This window comes from Hyperolius riggenbachi, chromosome 2 (assembly GCF_040937935.1).
Source record: "Hyperolius riggenbachi isolate aHypRig1 chromosome 2, aHypRig1.pri, whole genome shotgun sequence".
In the NCBI taxonomy this organism is placed as follows: Eukaryota; Metazoa; Chordata; class Amphibia; order Anura; family Hyperoliidae; genus Hyperolius; species Hyperolius riggenbachi.
The window spans coordinates 560,782,942-560,797,160 of NC_090647.1; the positions used below are offsets into that span (position 1 = coordinate 560,782,942).

A 14,219-nucleotide genomic window follows, 5' to 3' on the forward strand; every position below is an offset into this window, starting at 1 on the left:
TGCTGCGATTTATGTACGTCAGACTCGCCACCATTGAAATTGCCCAAATAAACAGGTTTTGTGACCCTAGGCTATGACCTCTTCGGCCTAGGACTGCATTGAACGCGACCCACGCATTGTGCGCATTCTGGACAACACCAATTACTGGGTTTATACCCTTCTGGATCCACGGTACAAACACAATGTTCCAAAACTGCTTGAAGAAAGAGCCAGACAGGTCAAAATGGAAGAATATCAGCAGGCCCTTGTGGAGACTTTAGAGAGGAGATTGACATCCTCCCCCTCCTCTAGCCAGTTGTACGCCGACAGACTGATTTCCGCAAACCCAGGACGACCAGGAGGGCAGCAAACAACACAAGCCACAGCTAGTGCCCAAAAGGGAATGGTATCGGCAGTGTCCTTGGAGTGGGAAAATTTTCTGACACCCATGCAGCAGCACACAGAACAGCAAGCGTGCAGATCCACCTCCAACACCGATCGCCTGGAGAAGATGGTCAAGGACTACATGTCGGATGGCGTAGCTGTGTTGAACAATCCATCTGCACCCTTCAACTATTGGGTATCGAAGCTAGATACCTGGCACAAACTGGCAATGTACGCAATAGAGGTGCTGGCTTGCCCGGCAGCCAGCGTTATGTCGGAACGCTGTTTCAGTGCTGCCGGAGGCATCGTCACAGATCGGCGGCGTATCCGCCTCTCCACAGAAAATGCAGACCGTCTGACTCAAATTAAAATGAATCAATCCTGGATTGGAAACGACTACGCAACACTCCCGGACCCCAACCAAGTAACATGAACAATGAACATCTGTGATGGGTTAGCGTTTCCGGTCCCTGTTTATTGAACCTCTCATCTGTATTACATTTATGACTGCATGGCGACAAAATGCAAATTGCTATCCGCACGCTTCTTGTCCTCATGCAAGGCCTGGGTTGTTGTGTCTCAAAGCGTGGCCTTCTCCTCCTGCGCCACCCTCCTCCTGTTCCATCACGTGTGCTGCTGCTGGGTTAGCGTTACCGGTCCCTTTTCCTGGAACCTCTTATATGTATTACATTTATGACTGCATGCCGACAAAAAGCATGTTACTTGTGCAAAGAAAACAGACATTTCCCGCATTTAAAAGACAGTTTTCCCTTTGAAACTTTAAAATCGATTTTCTCAAAAACTATAAGCTCTTTTTGCTAAATTTTTTTTCCCTCTTGTACCCACTCCCAAGGTGCACATACCCTGTAAAATTGGGGTATGTAGCATGTAAGGAGGCTTTACAAAGCACAAAAGTTCGGGTCCCCATTGACTTCCATTATGTTCGGAGTTCGGGTCGAACACCCGAACATCGCGGCCATGTTCGGCCTGTTCGGCCCGAACCCGAACATCTAGATGTTCGCCCAACACTAATTTGCTGGTGTTGCCCTGGCACTGCTTGTCTAGTGCTAGCTGCTTCTCCAGGCCAGTTCTGGGATTTAGCCTTGCTGGTATTTGCAAGTTTGGCTATGTGAATATAACTTTTTCATGAACTTTATTTTTCCTTATAAGTGTTGCTCCTGTGTGTACTGACACACTGACATGTCTGGGATGTCAAACAGAAACATTTGGCGCAGAAACTTCTGAAAAACATCCTTGTAAACTAGAGCTACATATTTAGTTCGGTTGAAAAAAGACATTTGTCCATCAAGTTCAAGCAGGAAAATAAAGTAGACTTTAGGTACCTTTCTCTCATATATCCTCAAATATCCCAGTTGATCCAGGGGAAGCAAAAAAACAAAACAAAAAAACTTACAAGGCCAATTAACCCTTAAGGGAACAAAATTTCCTTTCCGACTCCAGGTGGCAGTCAGATAAAATCCCTGGATCATCTTTGCTGGAAATGAACTAGTAATTATAGCCGTGGATGCCCTTCAATGGAAAGCATCAAAACCTCTTTTTAATACAGGTATAGGCTTTGTCATAACTACTTCCTGTAATAAAATGTTCTGTATTTTAACAGCTTTACTGTTAAAGGGGCATTGCGGCGAAAAATTGCAAAATTTTAAATATGTGCAAACCTATACAAATAAAAAGTAAATTTCTTCCAGAGTAAAATGAGCCATAAATTACTTTTCTCCTATGTTGCTGTCACTTACAGTAGGCAGTAGAAATCTGACAGAAGCGACAGGTTTTGGACTAGTCCATCTCTTCATGGGGAGATTCTCAGGGATTTATTTATTTTCAAAAGCGCTTAGTGAATGACAGTTGCTCTGTCCAACTGCCAAAAAACCTGTGTAGCAAGCAGGGATGCTGGCCAGCATCATTGTTTAAGGCTACTTTCACATCAGGACGTTGCGGTTTGATGCGACGTTAAAGTCGCACCGTAAACTAACAACGCAACACGGCCAAACAGTCACACTGCAGTGTTACCAACGCATACAGCATATACAGTAGAAAATACAGGTAATGAAGAGTATGTCGGCAAGTCTAACAGTCTTACGCAGCTAATAACCTGTATAACGCACAGCATGCAGCACTTTCACTTAACGTGCAGCGTTAGACACCAACGCAACGTGTGCACTGTGAACAGGCCATTGATTTTTCATTGCTGTAAGTTGTTCTGCGCTACGTGTTGGTGTAACATGCGACTTTAACGTCGCACTGTGAAAGAGCCCTAAATCCTTTTTAGGGAATATCTTTATAAAGAATAAAAGCCTTGCTGAGAATCCCCTATGAAGAGATGGACTAGTCCAAAACCTGTCACTTCTGTCAGATTTCTACTACCTACTGAAAGTGACATTAACATAGGAGAAAAGTAATTTGCTAAATGCTTTTGAAAATAAAGAAAACCCTGGGAATCCCCCATGCAGAGATGGGCTAGTCCAAAACCTGTCGTTTCTGTCAGATTTCTACTTAAAGTGAACCTCCAGACTAAATATCGACTCAACAGCACTGAAAAGGCTTGGTGTTTCTTTAACAGTTTCACAGCATCAGAACTTTGTTTCTCTTATACAAGCCTCATTTTTAGCTGCACAGCTAAAAAAAAGACTTTGCTGCCCCCTGGCGGATTTTTAACAGACCGCCAGGGAGGTTAATGAAAGTATGTTTGTTTAGGCTGAAGTTCCCCTTTAATTGACAGCAACATAGCAGAAAAGTCATCTATGGCTTATTTTACTCTGGAAGAAATGTACTTCTTATTTGTTTGTGTTTACATGTATTTTAAATGTTATGATTTTCGCGATAGTGGTCCTGTAAGAAAATCCTTAGAACCGCCCCATATATAGATGGACAAGTCCAAAACCTGTCAGATCTGTGATATTCACTACCTACTGTAAGCAACATAGGAGAAAAGTAATTTAAACTGTATTTTACTCTGGGCGAAAATATACATTTTATTTGTATGTCATTTCATTTTATCATTTTTCGCGATAGCTGTCCTCTAACCAGTTCACTATCCACATACACACATGTTCTGCTAGTCCCTGTGTCCTCAGCTTCTGCACTACGCTGTTGTGGGGAACCGTGGCAAAAGCCTTTGCAAAGTCCAAGTACACTACATCTATAGCTTTCCCAAGATCTATATGTGCATTCACCACTTCATAAAAGCTGAGCATGTTGGTGAGACAGGACCCGTGTTTAGTAAAGTCGTGCTGATGAGCTGAGATTTGATTACTCGGTGCTATAAAGCATCTCTTAAAGAGACTCTGTAACATCAAGAAGATCCCCTGGGGGGTACTTACCTCGGGTGGGGGAAGCCTCCGGATCCTAATGAGGCTTCCCACGCCGTCCTCTGTCCCACAGGGGTCTCGCTGCAGCCCTCTGAAGTCTGAACAGCCGGCGACAGACCCGACTGTAATTTTAATATTTACCTTTGCTGGCTCCAGCGGGGGCGCTGTGGCTGCTTTCGGCTCTGAACTAGACGGAAATACCCGATCTCAGTCGGGTCCGCTCTACTGCGCAGGCGCCGCAGACTTGCACCTGCGCAGTAGAGCAGACCCGATGACGATCGGGTATTTCCGCCTACTTCGGAGCCGACAGCCACCAGAGAGCCTGCGCAGGAGCCGGGAAGGTAAATATTTACGTCGCCGCTGTACGGGGGGCTGCAGCGAGACCCCCGAGGGACGGAGGACAGCGTGGGAAGCCTCATTAGGATCCTGAGGCTTCCCCCACCCGAGGTGAGTACCCCCCAGGGGACAGTTTGATGTTACAGTTCCTCTTTAAAGGACTTACGAGGCCAACGGTGGAAAAAAAGTGACTTACCTGTATCGTTGTTTCAGGCTCGGAGGACGCCGTCCGCGCCCTCCGTGCCGATCCGCCGGGTCCCCCCGCTCATTATCTCCCCTGGCCGGCTTCCGACCCCACGGCCCGGGTCGGGCTCTCCTGCCTCACGAAAGATGGCCGCTTCCTCTGCCCGCGGCTGCGCAGTCCGCCTGCCCGCGAGTGCGGCTGCGCAGCTCTAGGGCCAACCCCCCCGATCCACGCTACGTAGCGTGGACCGGGGGGGTTGGCCCTAGAGCTGCGCAGCCGCACTCGCGGGCAGGCGGACTGCGCAGCCGCGGGCAGAGGAAGCGGCCATCTTTCGTGAGGCAGGAGAGCCCGACCCAGGCCGTGGGGTCGGAAGCCGGCCAGGGGGGATAATGAGCGGGGGGACCCGGCTGATCGGCGCGGACGGCGTCCTCCGTGCCTGAAACGACGATACAGGTATGCAGAGGCAGGGTTCTAACAACAAAATCCCCATACAGAGGCCGGGTCTGCCTATAGAGCCCAGCCTCTGTTGCTATTTAGATTCCCCCTAAGCCCCCCCCTGCGCGCTGTCAGACCCCATAATTCAGAGCCGCGCTGCCGACACAGAGCGTGTCGCAGCCGGCTGTATTTACCTTCATAATGCCAGTCTCGCCGCTCCCCCGCCTCCTGCATCGCTCCTGTCCCCGCCCACGTCCCTTCCCTCCCCGATGATTGAAGGGAAGGGACGCGGGCGGAACCAGAGTGGTGCAGGAGGCGGGGGAGCAGCCGAGACTGACAGGAGGAGGTAAACACAGCCAGCACCGCGCGGCTGTGATTTATGGGGTCTCGCAGAGCGCATGGGGGACTTAGGGGTAAGCTAAATAGCAACCAAGGCTGGAATCTATAGGCAGACCCAGCCTCTGTATGGGGATTTTGTTGTTAGAACCCGGCCTCGGGTTCTCTTTAATACTTTCAAGTTTACACACAGCTGGTGTTAAAGTGACACTGAAGCACAAAAACCCCCCTCATGATATAATGAACTGGTTGTGTAATACGCATAATTAATGGAACATTAGTAGCAAAAAAAGTAGTGTCATATTTTTATTTTCAAGTATATAGCTTTTTTTTATAACATTGCATCATTTTCTAATAATTCCAGTTTCCACACTACACTCAGCATTTTAAAGGATTTCACAGAGCAGGCTACTGAACCTTTGAACTTTTCTCTGCAGAAAAACCATAAACAAAGAAAAAACAATGAGGGCTGGTGCAGACTGAGCGGGCTTTCTCGCGTTTTTACAGCCGCTTGCGGCTGTGGATATGCTAGGGTAATGTATTTCAATGGGGTGGTTCACACCAGAGCGGGAGGCGTTTTGCAGAAACGCATACTCCCGGGCTGAGGCATTTTTGGGATTTCAGAGGCGTTTCTGCCTCCAATGATAAGTATAGAAAAAACACAAACCGCTCTGAAAAACGGCAGTTCAGAGCGGTTTTGCAGGCGTTTTTGTTACAGAGGCTGTTCAGTAACAGCTTTACTGTAACAATATATGAAATCTACTACACCAAAAACGCTACCCAAAAACGCTAGCTGAAACGCTTCATAAAAATAAGAAAAAGTGTTTCAAAAACCGCTGGCGTTTTGCGGATCTGCTAGCGGTTTTTGGTGTGCACCAGCCCTGAGAGACTGTTGCGATAAGTGTTGCAAAAGACAGTGCTGTCCACAACTTTATAAAGTCGCAGAGCTCGCAGAAGCTCTTTTGCATAGATAACAACTGAAGTTTTCTTAACTCTTCCTGTACTGGAAACAATATGAGACTCCTATCTCTGCTGCTGTTTTATTAGCTTTACTACACATACATACCATTATATGATCAGTTTATTTTCACTTCAGATTCCCTTTAAATGCTTTTTACTGTACATTACAATATTTTTATGCATCTTTACAGGTAAAGGTGAAAGCCGACTTACATATAAACACACTGCGATGACGAAACCCACTGCTACCAGTATTAACACTCCGACCGCTATAAGTACTGTGTCACAGCCACCTTCAGGCTTCGCTGGTGCAGGCTCTGCAAGAAAGGAAACATAAAGCAATAACTATAGTTTTGTTTTTTCACTTGTGATAGTGTCATAGGCATAGTATTGATTAGGTATTGAACAACATTCTTTACCTCATACGTTATTGATTAAATCCAGGATTGATTGATTAGACCCCCCAACAGTCACTGCTCATATCCCTCAATATATATATATTGCTTTATACTGATTATTCTCTTCTGTAATGTGCTGCAATTAATTTAGCTTATGTCATTGCAGATACTCTGTTCTGTTCCAGCACTGGGACAAGGACAGAACCTAATAATCAGCATTCAAGGTCAAGCACAAGACGTTTTGTGATGCCTAGACCTCACAGGACACTGAGCTCATCAGATTGCACCATATTTAATTATGTACACCCCTAACACATTTAGTAATGATTATGTACACCCTCTGACTATAAACCGTCCCTCATATGAATAAACATTAATTGTTACGTCATGCAATCTATAAAAATCAAGGGCTGCGTCCCCACTAAGGCTGCTTACACACTAAGACGTAACGCTCCCCCAACGCACAGCAATGTAACACAAGTGGGCTGCACACAGCCCACGTTGTGTTACATGTAACGCTGCACGTTGTAGTGAAAGTGCAGCATGCTGTGCGTTCTAGCGGCTTTAGCCGTGTTAGACTGTTTGCACATGCTCAGTGGGGGGCGGAGAGGAGGCGGGGAGATGCCGCTACAGTAGCCGCGCACATGGCTACTTAATATTCACTGCACTGGCAGCCGCTGATTGGCCGGCGGGACCACATGATGCCGAGTGTCTCGCTCCGCATCACGTGGTCCCGCCGGCCAATCAGCGCCACTCTGGGAGACCTTATACGGATAGAGCCGCCTAACGCGGCTCACTCTACCGTCCTCTCCCGCACCACCATGCGTTGCGTTAGGGGCACGTTATGCGACCTTAACGTAGCACCTAATGCAACGTCTTGGTGTGCAAGTAGCCTAAAGGACTTGTTAATTATGAATCTGTGAGATATGGTCTCTGTGTCTCTCTGATTCACATGCATGCTTAGAAACAGGTTAACACTTGATTTGGATCACCTGGATAAATCCATCAAAGTGGTGTTCTCCGCTTTATCAATAGATATAAAGCAGGATTATTTCTTGAATCTGCTGTCTTTACGGAAGGTACATAAATGTGGCTTGGGTTGTGTAACTCCAGCCTATGCTTTTCTTTGATTTTTGGATAGTGACAGGAGTGCTGCATCATGGGAAACCACAGTTGCTCACAGAATTATCGCAAATACCTTCTGTTTTAACCACTTGAGGACCACAGTGGTAAACCCCCCTAGTGACCAGGCTATTTTTTTACAAAATTGGCCACTGCAGCTTTAAGTCCTCGCTGCAGGGCCGCACAACACAGCACACAAGTGATCCCCCCCCCCTTTTCTCCCCACCAACAGAGCTCTCTGTTTGCCTATTTTTTTTTTTTTTTGTAATTCCTCTCCCTCCCCCCAGCCGGTCAATTCTGGCGATTGGCTGTCATAGGCTTCTGCCTATGACAGCCGATCGCTCTCCTGTGCCCCAGGGGGACAGCCGTGATCGCAGCGCTGTACTATGTGTGAAGACGGCGGTTTCGCCGTCTTAACAGAGACTGAAGGCGGGGCGGAGGTGACACAGGTGGGGTAGCAAAGGTGACACAGGTGGGGAAGCAGAGCTGACACAGGTGGGGAAGCAGAGGTGACACAGGTGGGGAAGGAGAGCTGACACAGGTGGGGAAGCAGGGGTGACGGGGAGCAGAGGTGACACAGTGAGGGGAGCAGTGGGGGGGACACAGGTGGGGACGGGGGAGCAGAGGTGACACAGATGGGGAAGGAGAGCTGACACAGGTGGGGAGCAGAGGTGACACAGGTGGGGAAGCAGAGGTGACACAGGTGGGGAAGGAGAGCTGACACAGGTGGGGAAGCAGAGGTGACACAGGTGGGGAGCAGAGGTGACACAGGTGGGGAAGCAGAGGTGACACAGGTGGGGAAGGAGAGCTGACACAGGTGGGGAGCAGAGGTGACACAGGTGGGGAAGCAGAGGTGACACAGGTGGGGAAGGAGAGCTGACACAGGTGGGGAAGCAGAGGTGACACAGGTGGGGAAGCAGAGGTGACATGGGGAAGCAGGGGTGACGGGGAGCAGAGGTGACACAGTGAGGGGAGCAGTGGGGGGACACAGGTGGGGACGGGGGAGCAGAGGTGACACAGATGGGGAAGCAGAGGGGACACAGTTGGGGAAGCAGAGATGACGGGGGGAGCAGAGGTCACAGGGGGAGCAGAGGTGACACAGGGAAGCAAAGGGAGCCATAGAGCACAGCACAGGGAGGGGGACAAGAGATGGCACAGGTTGACAGAATATGGAAGCAGAGGTGACACAGTTGGGGAAGCAGAGGTGAGACGGGGGGAGCAGAGGTGACACAGGTGGGGAGCAGAGGTGACACTGAGGGGGAGCAGAGGTGAGACGGTGGGAGCAGAGGTGACACAGGTGGGGAAGCAGAGGTGAGACGGGGGGGCAGAGGTGACACAGGTGGGGAAGCAGAGATGACGGGGGGAGCAGAGGTGACACGGAGGGGGAGCAGAGGTGACACAGGGGAGCGAAGGGAGCCATAGAGCACAGCACAGGGAGGGGGACAAGAGATGGCACAGGTTGACAAAAGGTGGAAGCAGAGGTGACACAGTTGGGGAAGCAGAGGTGAGACGGGGGGAGCAGAGGTGACACAGGTGGGGAAGCAGAGATGACGGGGGGAGCAGAGGTGACACAGGTAGGGAAGCAGAGGTGAGACGGGGGGAGCAGAGGTGACACAGGTGGGGGAGCAGAGCTGACACAGGTGGGAAAGCAGAGGTGACACAGGTGGGGGAGCAGAGATGACACAGGTGGGGAAGCAGAGGTAAGACGGGGGGAGCAGAGGTGACTGGGGGGGGGAGCAGAGGTGACACAGGTGGGGAAGCAGAGGTAAGACGGGGGGAGCAGAGGTGACTGGGGGGGGGGAGCAGAGGTGACACAGGTGGGGAAGCAGAGGTGAGACGGGGGGAGCAGAGGTGACACACGTGGGGAAGCAGAGGTTACATAGTTACATAGTTATTTTGGTTGAAAAAAGACATACGTCCATGGAGTTCAGCCAGAGAACAAAGTACAACACCAGCCTGCTCCCTCACATATCCCTGTTGATCCAGAGGAAGGCGAAAAAACCCTTACAAGGCATGGTCCAATTAGCCCCAAAAGGGAAAGATTCCTTCCCGACTCCAAATGGCATTACCTAGTAATTGGGCATTACCTAGTAATTGTAGCCATGGATGTCTTTCAACACAAGGAAAGCATCTAAGCCCCCTTTAAATGCAGGTATAGAATTTGCCATAACGACTTCCTGTGGCAATGCATTCCACATCTTAATCACTCTTACTGTAAAGAACCCTTTCCTAAATAAATGGATAAAACGTTTTTCCTCCATGCGCAGATCATGTCCTCTAGTCCTCTGAGAAGGCCTAGGGACAAAAAGCTCACCCGCCAAGCTATTATATTGCCCTCTGATGTATTTATACAAGTTAATTAGATCCCCTCTAAGGCGTCTTTTCTCTAGACTAAAAAAACCCAGTTTATCTAACCTTTCTTGGTAAGCGAGACCTTCCATCCCACGTATCAATTTTGTTGCTCGTCTCTGCACCTGCTCTAAAACTGCAATATATTTTTTGTAATGTGGTGCCCAGAACTGAATTCCATATTCCAGATGTGGCCTTACTAGAGAGTTAAACAGGGGCAATATTATGCTAGCATCTCGAGTTTTTATTTCCCTTTTAATGCATCCCAAAATTTTGTTAGCATTAGCTGCAGCGGCTTGGCATTGAGTATGATTATTTAACTTGTTGTCAATGAGTACTCCTAAGTCCTTCTCCAAGTTTGATGTCCCCAACTGTATCTCATTTATTTTGTATGGTGCTAGACCATTAGTACGTCCAAAATGCATGACTTTACATTTGTCAATATTGAATTTCATCCGCCATGTATGTGCCCATATAGCCATCCTATCCAGATCCTGTTGCAATATGACACTATCTTCCTGAGAGTTGATGATTCTGCACAATTTTGTATCATCTGCAAAAATAGCAACATTGCTCACTACTGCATCTACTAGGTCATTAATAAATAAATTGAAGAGCACTGGACCCAGTACTGACCCCTGTGGGACCCCACTGCTAACAGTCTCCCATTTTGAGTACGATCCATTGACCACAACTCTTTGTTTTCTACACAGGTGGGGAAGCAGAGGTGAAACGGGGGAGGGGGGGGAACAGAGGTGACACAGAGGGAGCAGAGGTAACACAGGGTGAAGCAGGGGGGACAGGGAAGCAGGGGCGACACAGGTGGGGAAGCAGAGGTGAAACAGGTGGGGAAGCAGGGGTGACAGGGAAGCAGGGGTGACACAGGTGGGGAAGCAGAGGTGACACAGGTGGGGAAGCAGAGGTGACACGGGGGGAGCAGAGGTCACAGGGGGAAGCAGAGGTTACACAGGGGAGCGAAGGGAGCCATAGAGCACAGCACAGGGAAGGGGACAAGAGATGGCACAGGTTGACAGAAGGTGACACAGGGGGATACCTATCCTCCCTACCTACCACCTAGCTTTAGCCACCTACCCTGCATATGCCAGCCAAGCCCCAGCTACCAACTACCTATTGTAGCTACCTACCTCCTGCCCAGTTACAGCTACCTAACCTTAATACAACCCACCCAGTCACAGCTACCTACCCTCCCCATCTACCACCTACCCTGGGGACACTGGCTGTTTGTGATTATGTGCATTTACTGGTGAAAATCTGTCTCTTATTATGTGCATTTGCTGGTGAAAAGCTGTCTCTTATGTGCATTTACTGGTGAAAAGCTGTCTCTTATGTGCATTTGCTGATGAAAAGCTGTCTCTTATTATGTGCATTTACTGGGGAAAAGCTGTCTCTCATTATGTGCATTTACTGATGAAAGGCTGTCTGTCATTACGTGCATTTACTGGTGAACCGCTGTCTCTTATGTGCATTTACTGGTGAAAAGCTGTCTCTTATTATGTGCATTTACTGGGGAAAAGCTGTCTCTCATTATGTGCATTTACTGGGGAAAAGCTGTCTCTCATTACGTGCATTTACTGGTGAAATGCTGTCTCTTATGTGCATTTAGTGGGGAAATTTTGTCAGTAAAAATAATCTTTTGTCAGTAAATTTTTAGGTATTTGTCAGTAAAAAATAACGTGAAAGGGTGGCAACACTGGCAGGCTGCGTGGCGCAATGGGAAAGATACAGGCAGCCCACCTTGGGCTTGGCAGGGGGGAGGAGCCGACGTCAGCGAGCGAGAGTAGGGTGGCCGCAGGCAGCCATAAATACGCAGTGTGTGACTGCGTCGCACTCGCAGAGCCTCTCAGCCTGAGTCAGTCCAGAGACTAGAAGACTCGCAGGAAGCCAAAGCCAGCCAGGAGCAAGCCCATGGAAGAGGGGTAGGAATGGGGTATCACATGCATGCGTAAAGAGGTGGAAGGTGTGGGTGTGATTAGGCAGGACATGGGTGTGGTTATGTGGTAGGGCGTGGTTAATTTAACCACTCCCATAGGCGCCAGAGAAAATCTTGCACCCAGGTGCCAGGCACCCCAGGCTCACCCCTGCCCATCCCCCTCTATACAGGTCACATGATCGCCCCAGTACCTACACCCCTTACCTCTGATCTCCAGCCGGTGGTCCCGGACCTTCTCACTGACACCACCCCCTCTATACAGGTCACATGATTGCCGCAGTACCTGCACCCCTTACCTCTGATCTCCAGCCTGTGGACCCGGACCTCCTCACTGACACCACCCCCTCTATACAGGTCACATGATCACACCAGTACCCACCCCCCTTACCTCTGATCTCCAGCCAGTGGTCCCGGACCTCCTCACTGACCCCGCCCCTCCCCCTCAATACAGGTCACATGATCACCCCAGTACCCGCCCCCCTTACCTCTGATCTCCAGCCAGTGGTCCCGGACCTCCTCACTGACACCGCCCCCTCTATACTGGTCACATGATCACCCCAGTACCCGCCCCCTTACCTGTGATCTCCAGCCGGTGGTCCCGGACCTCCTCACTGAACCCCCCCCCTCTATACAGGTCACATGATTACCCCAGTACCCGCCCCCCCTTACCTCTGATCTCCAGCCTGTGGTCCCGGACCTCCTCACTGACCCCGCCCCTCCCCCTCAATACAGGTCACATGATCACTCCAGTACCCGCCCCCCTTACCTCTGATCTCCAGCCGGTGGTCCCGGACCTCCTCACTGACACCGCCCCCTCTATACTGGTCACATGATCACCCCAGTATCCACCCCCTTACCTGTGATCTCCAGCCGGTAGTCCTGGGACACATTGCTGACCGGGTTGGTGACCCTGACCCGGAATGTCCTCTCGGCATCGTCTCTCTGCACACTCGGGATAATCAGCGTCCTGTTGTCATCTATCAGCCGGTATCTCTCAGGGAGACGCCCCCCGTCCAGCTCCCAGGTCACATGGCTCTCTTCTCCAGAGAACTGGACAGTCACAGCAATGTCCTCCCCCAGCCGGCTGCTGGTACTGCTTATGTTGTAGATGAGAACCGGATCTGCAATGATCAGGAGAAGGACACGCCCCATCAGTCATGTGACACCAGCACAGAGACATGGCATAGATTGCTAGCTCTTGTACCAACACTGACCATGTGATCTGCAGCCCCTCCCCCACATACACTCCCCATCAGTTATGTGACACCAGCACAGAGACATGGGATAGATTGCTAGCTCTTGTACCCACACTGATCATGTGATCTGCAGCCCCTCCCCCACATACAGTCACCAGTGTTACTGGCCTCTATGTCATTAGGTGTAACGTCAGCTCTCCCCTTAGACCCCATTTCCACTTGCTGCTGCGCGTCATAGGGGACGTGCAGCAGCACTTCCTCTTCTGCTAGTACACAGCCGAATCCCGGAAGCCGTACCGTGTATGTCTTTGGGATTCGCTGCCACTCGCACGAAAACTGACAGCAATGTCGGCCAGATCGCTATGGCAAGTGATTCAGCCGGCGGAACCATTATTTCCTATGGCAGAGTTTCACCGCACAATTTGCCTGCGGGGAAACTTTGCAGATTCGGCCCGCTTTTCGCTTGTGGAAACACAAGAGTACAATGGAGGGAAGTGTGATGAAGGATATAGGCTCTTACCCAGCACACGGATGGATGTAGAGGACAGGACTTTATCTCCACCAGCACCCCGATCCCGGACCTCATACACACAGGAGTCTCTTCTCTCAGCCTGGAGGAGGGTCCAGCAGTATCTGCTGAGGTCCAGGTGGAGTCTGTTGTCCAGTGGTTCAGTGAGTATCTCCTTCTCCCCTCCACATCTCCTGGAGAGCATCAGCACACTGAAGACGTCAGGACACTCCATATCACACCGAGTGACGTCTGATCCGGTCTTCACATATACCGGTCCTGATAACATAAAATAAAATGTTATGTGACAATAAAAAAAAGTAAAATGAATCTAGCTTCATACATAAAAAACAACCATTACACACTTGAGTGTACATGTGATAGCCAGAGCCAGTCTGCCCTCAATTGCTGCTATATGGGTTTTATTGCCAACTGGACCAGATTGGGAAACACAGGATGAGAAACAGAAGATAGATTGAGGCTGTGTTCCCACTAGGACGGAGAGCTGACATGGGCTTGATTCATAAAAGAGTGCTAACTGTTAGCACGGCCGTTTTCACGCGAAACGATAACGTTTTCGCGCAAAACCGCGTTTGTGCGCGAAAACGATATCGATTTCGCGCGAAAATTCGCGATCACGCGCAATGCGAAAATTCGCGCCAAAACGGCCGTGCTAACAGTTAGCACTCTTTTGTGAATCAAGTCCTATGTGACCATTCTCTGCTTGTCGTTAGACAGTGAACAGCTCCTGT

At 49.7% G+C, this 14,219-nt stretch overlaps 1 protein-coding gene and 1 pseudogene across 4 annotated transcripts in view; one reads left to right on the forward strand and one right to left on the reverse strand.

The window, feature by feature from the left end:
• The window catches only part of LOC137547378 (FIGNL1-interacting regulator of recombination and mitosis pseudogene), a 63,511-nt pseudogene extending 57,264 nt beyond the window's left edge, over positions 1-6,247 (forward strand).
• LOC137547379 (uncharacterized) overlaps positions 1-14,219 on the reverse strand; it is a 187,146-nt gene that overhangs the window by 31,704 nt on the left and 141,223 nt on the right. For all 4 annotated transcript variants that reach the window (XM_068270926.1, XM_068270924.1, XM_068270925.1 and 1 more), the window contains 3 exons: positions 13,480-13,746; positions 12,621-12,884; positions 6,157-6,260 (listed from right to left, as the gene is read on the reverse strand). In XM_068270926.1, coding sequence (XP_068127027.1) covers positions 6,157-6,260; positions 12,621-12,884; positions 13,480-13,746 — 635 coding nt within the window. The remainder of the gene's footprint in view (positions 1-6,156; positions 6,261-12,620; positions 12,885-13,479; positions 13,747-14,219) is intronic.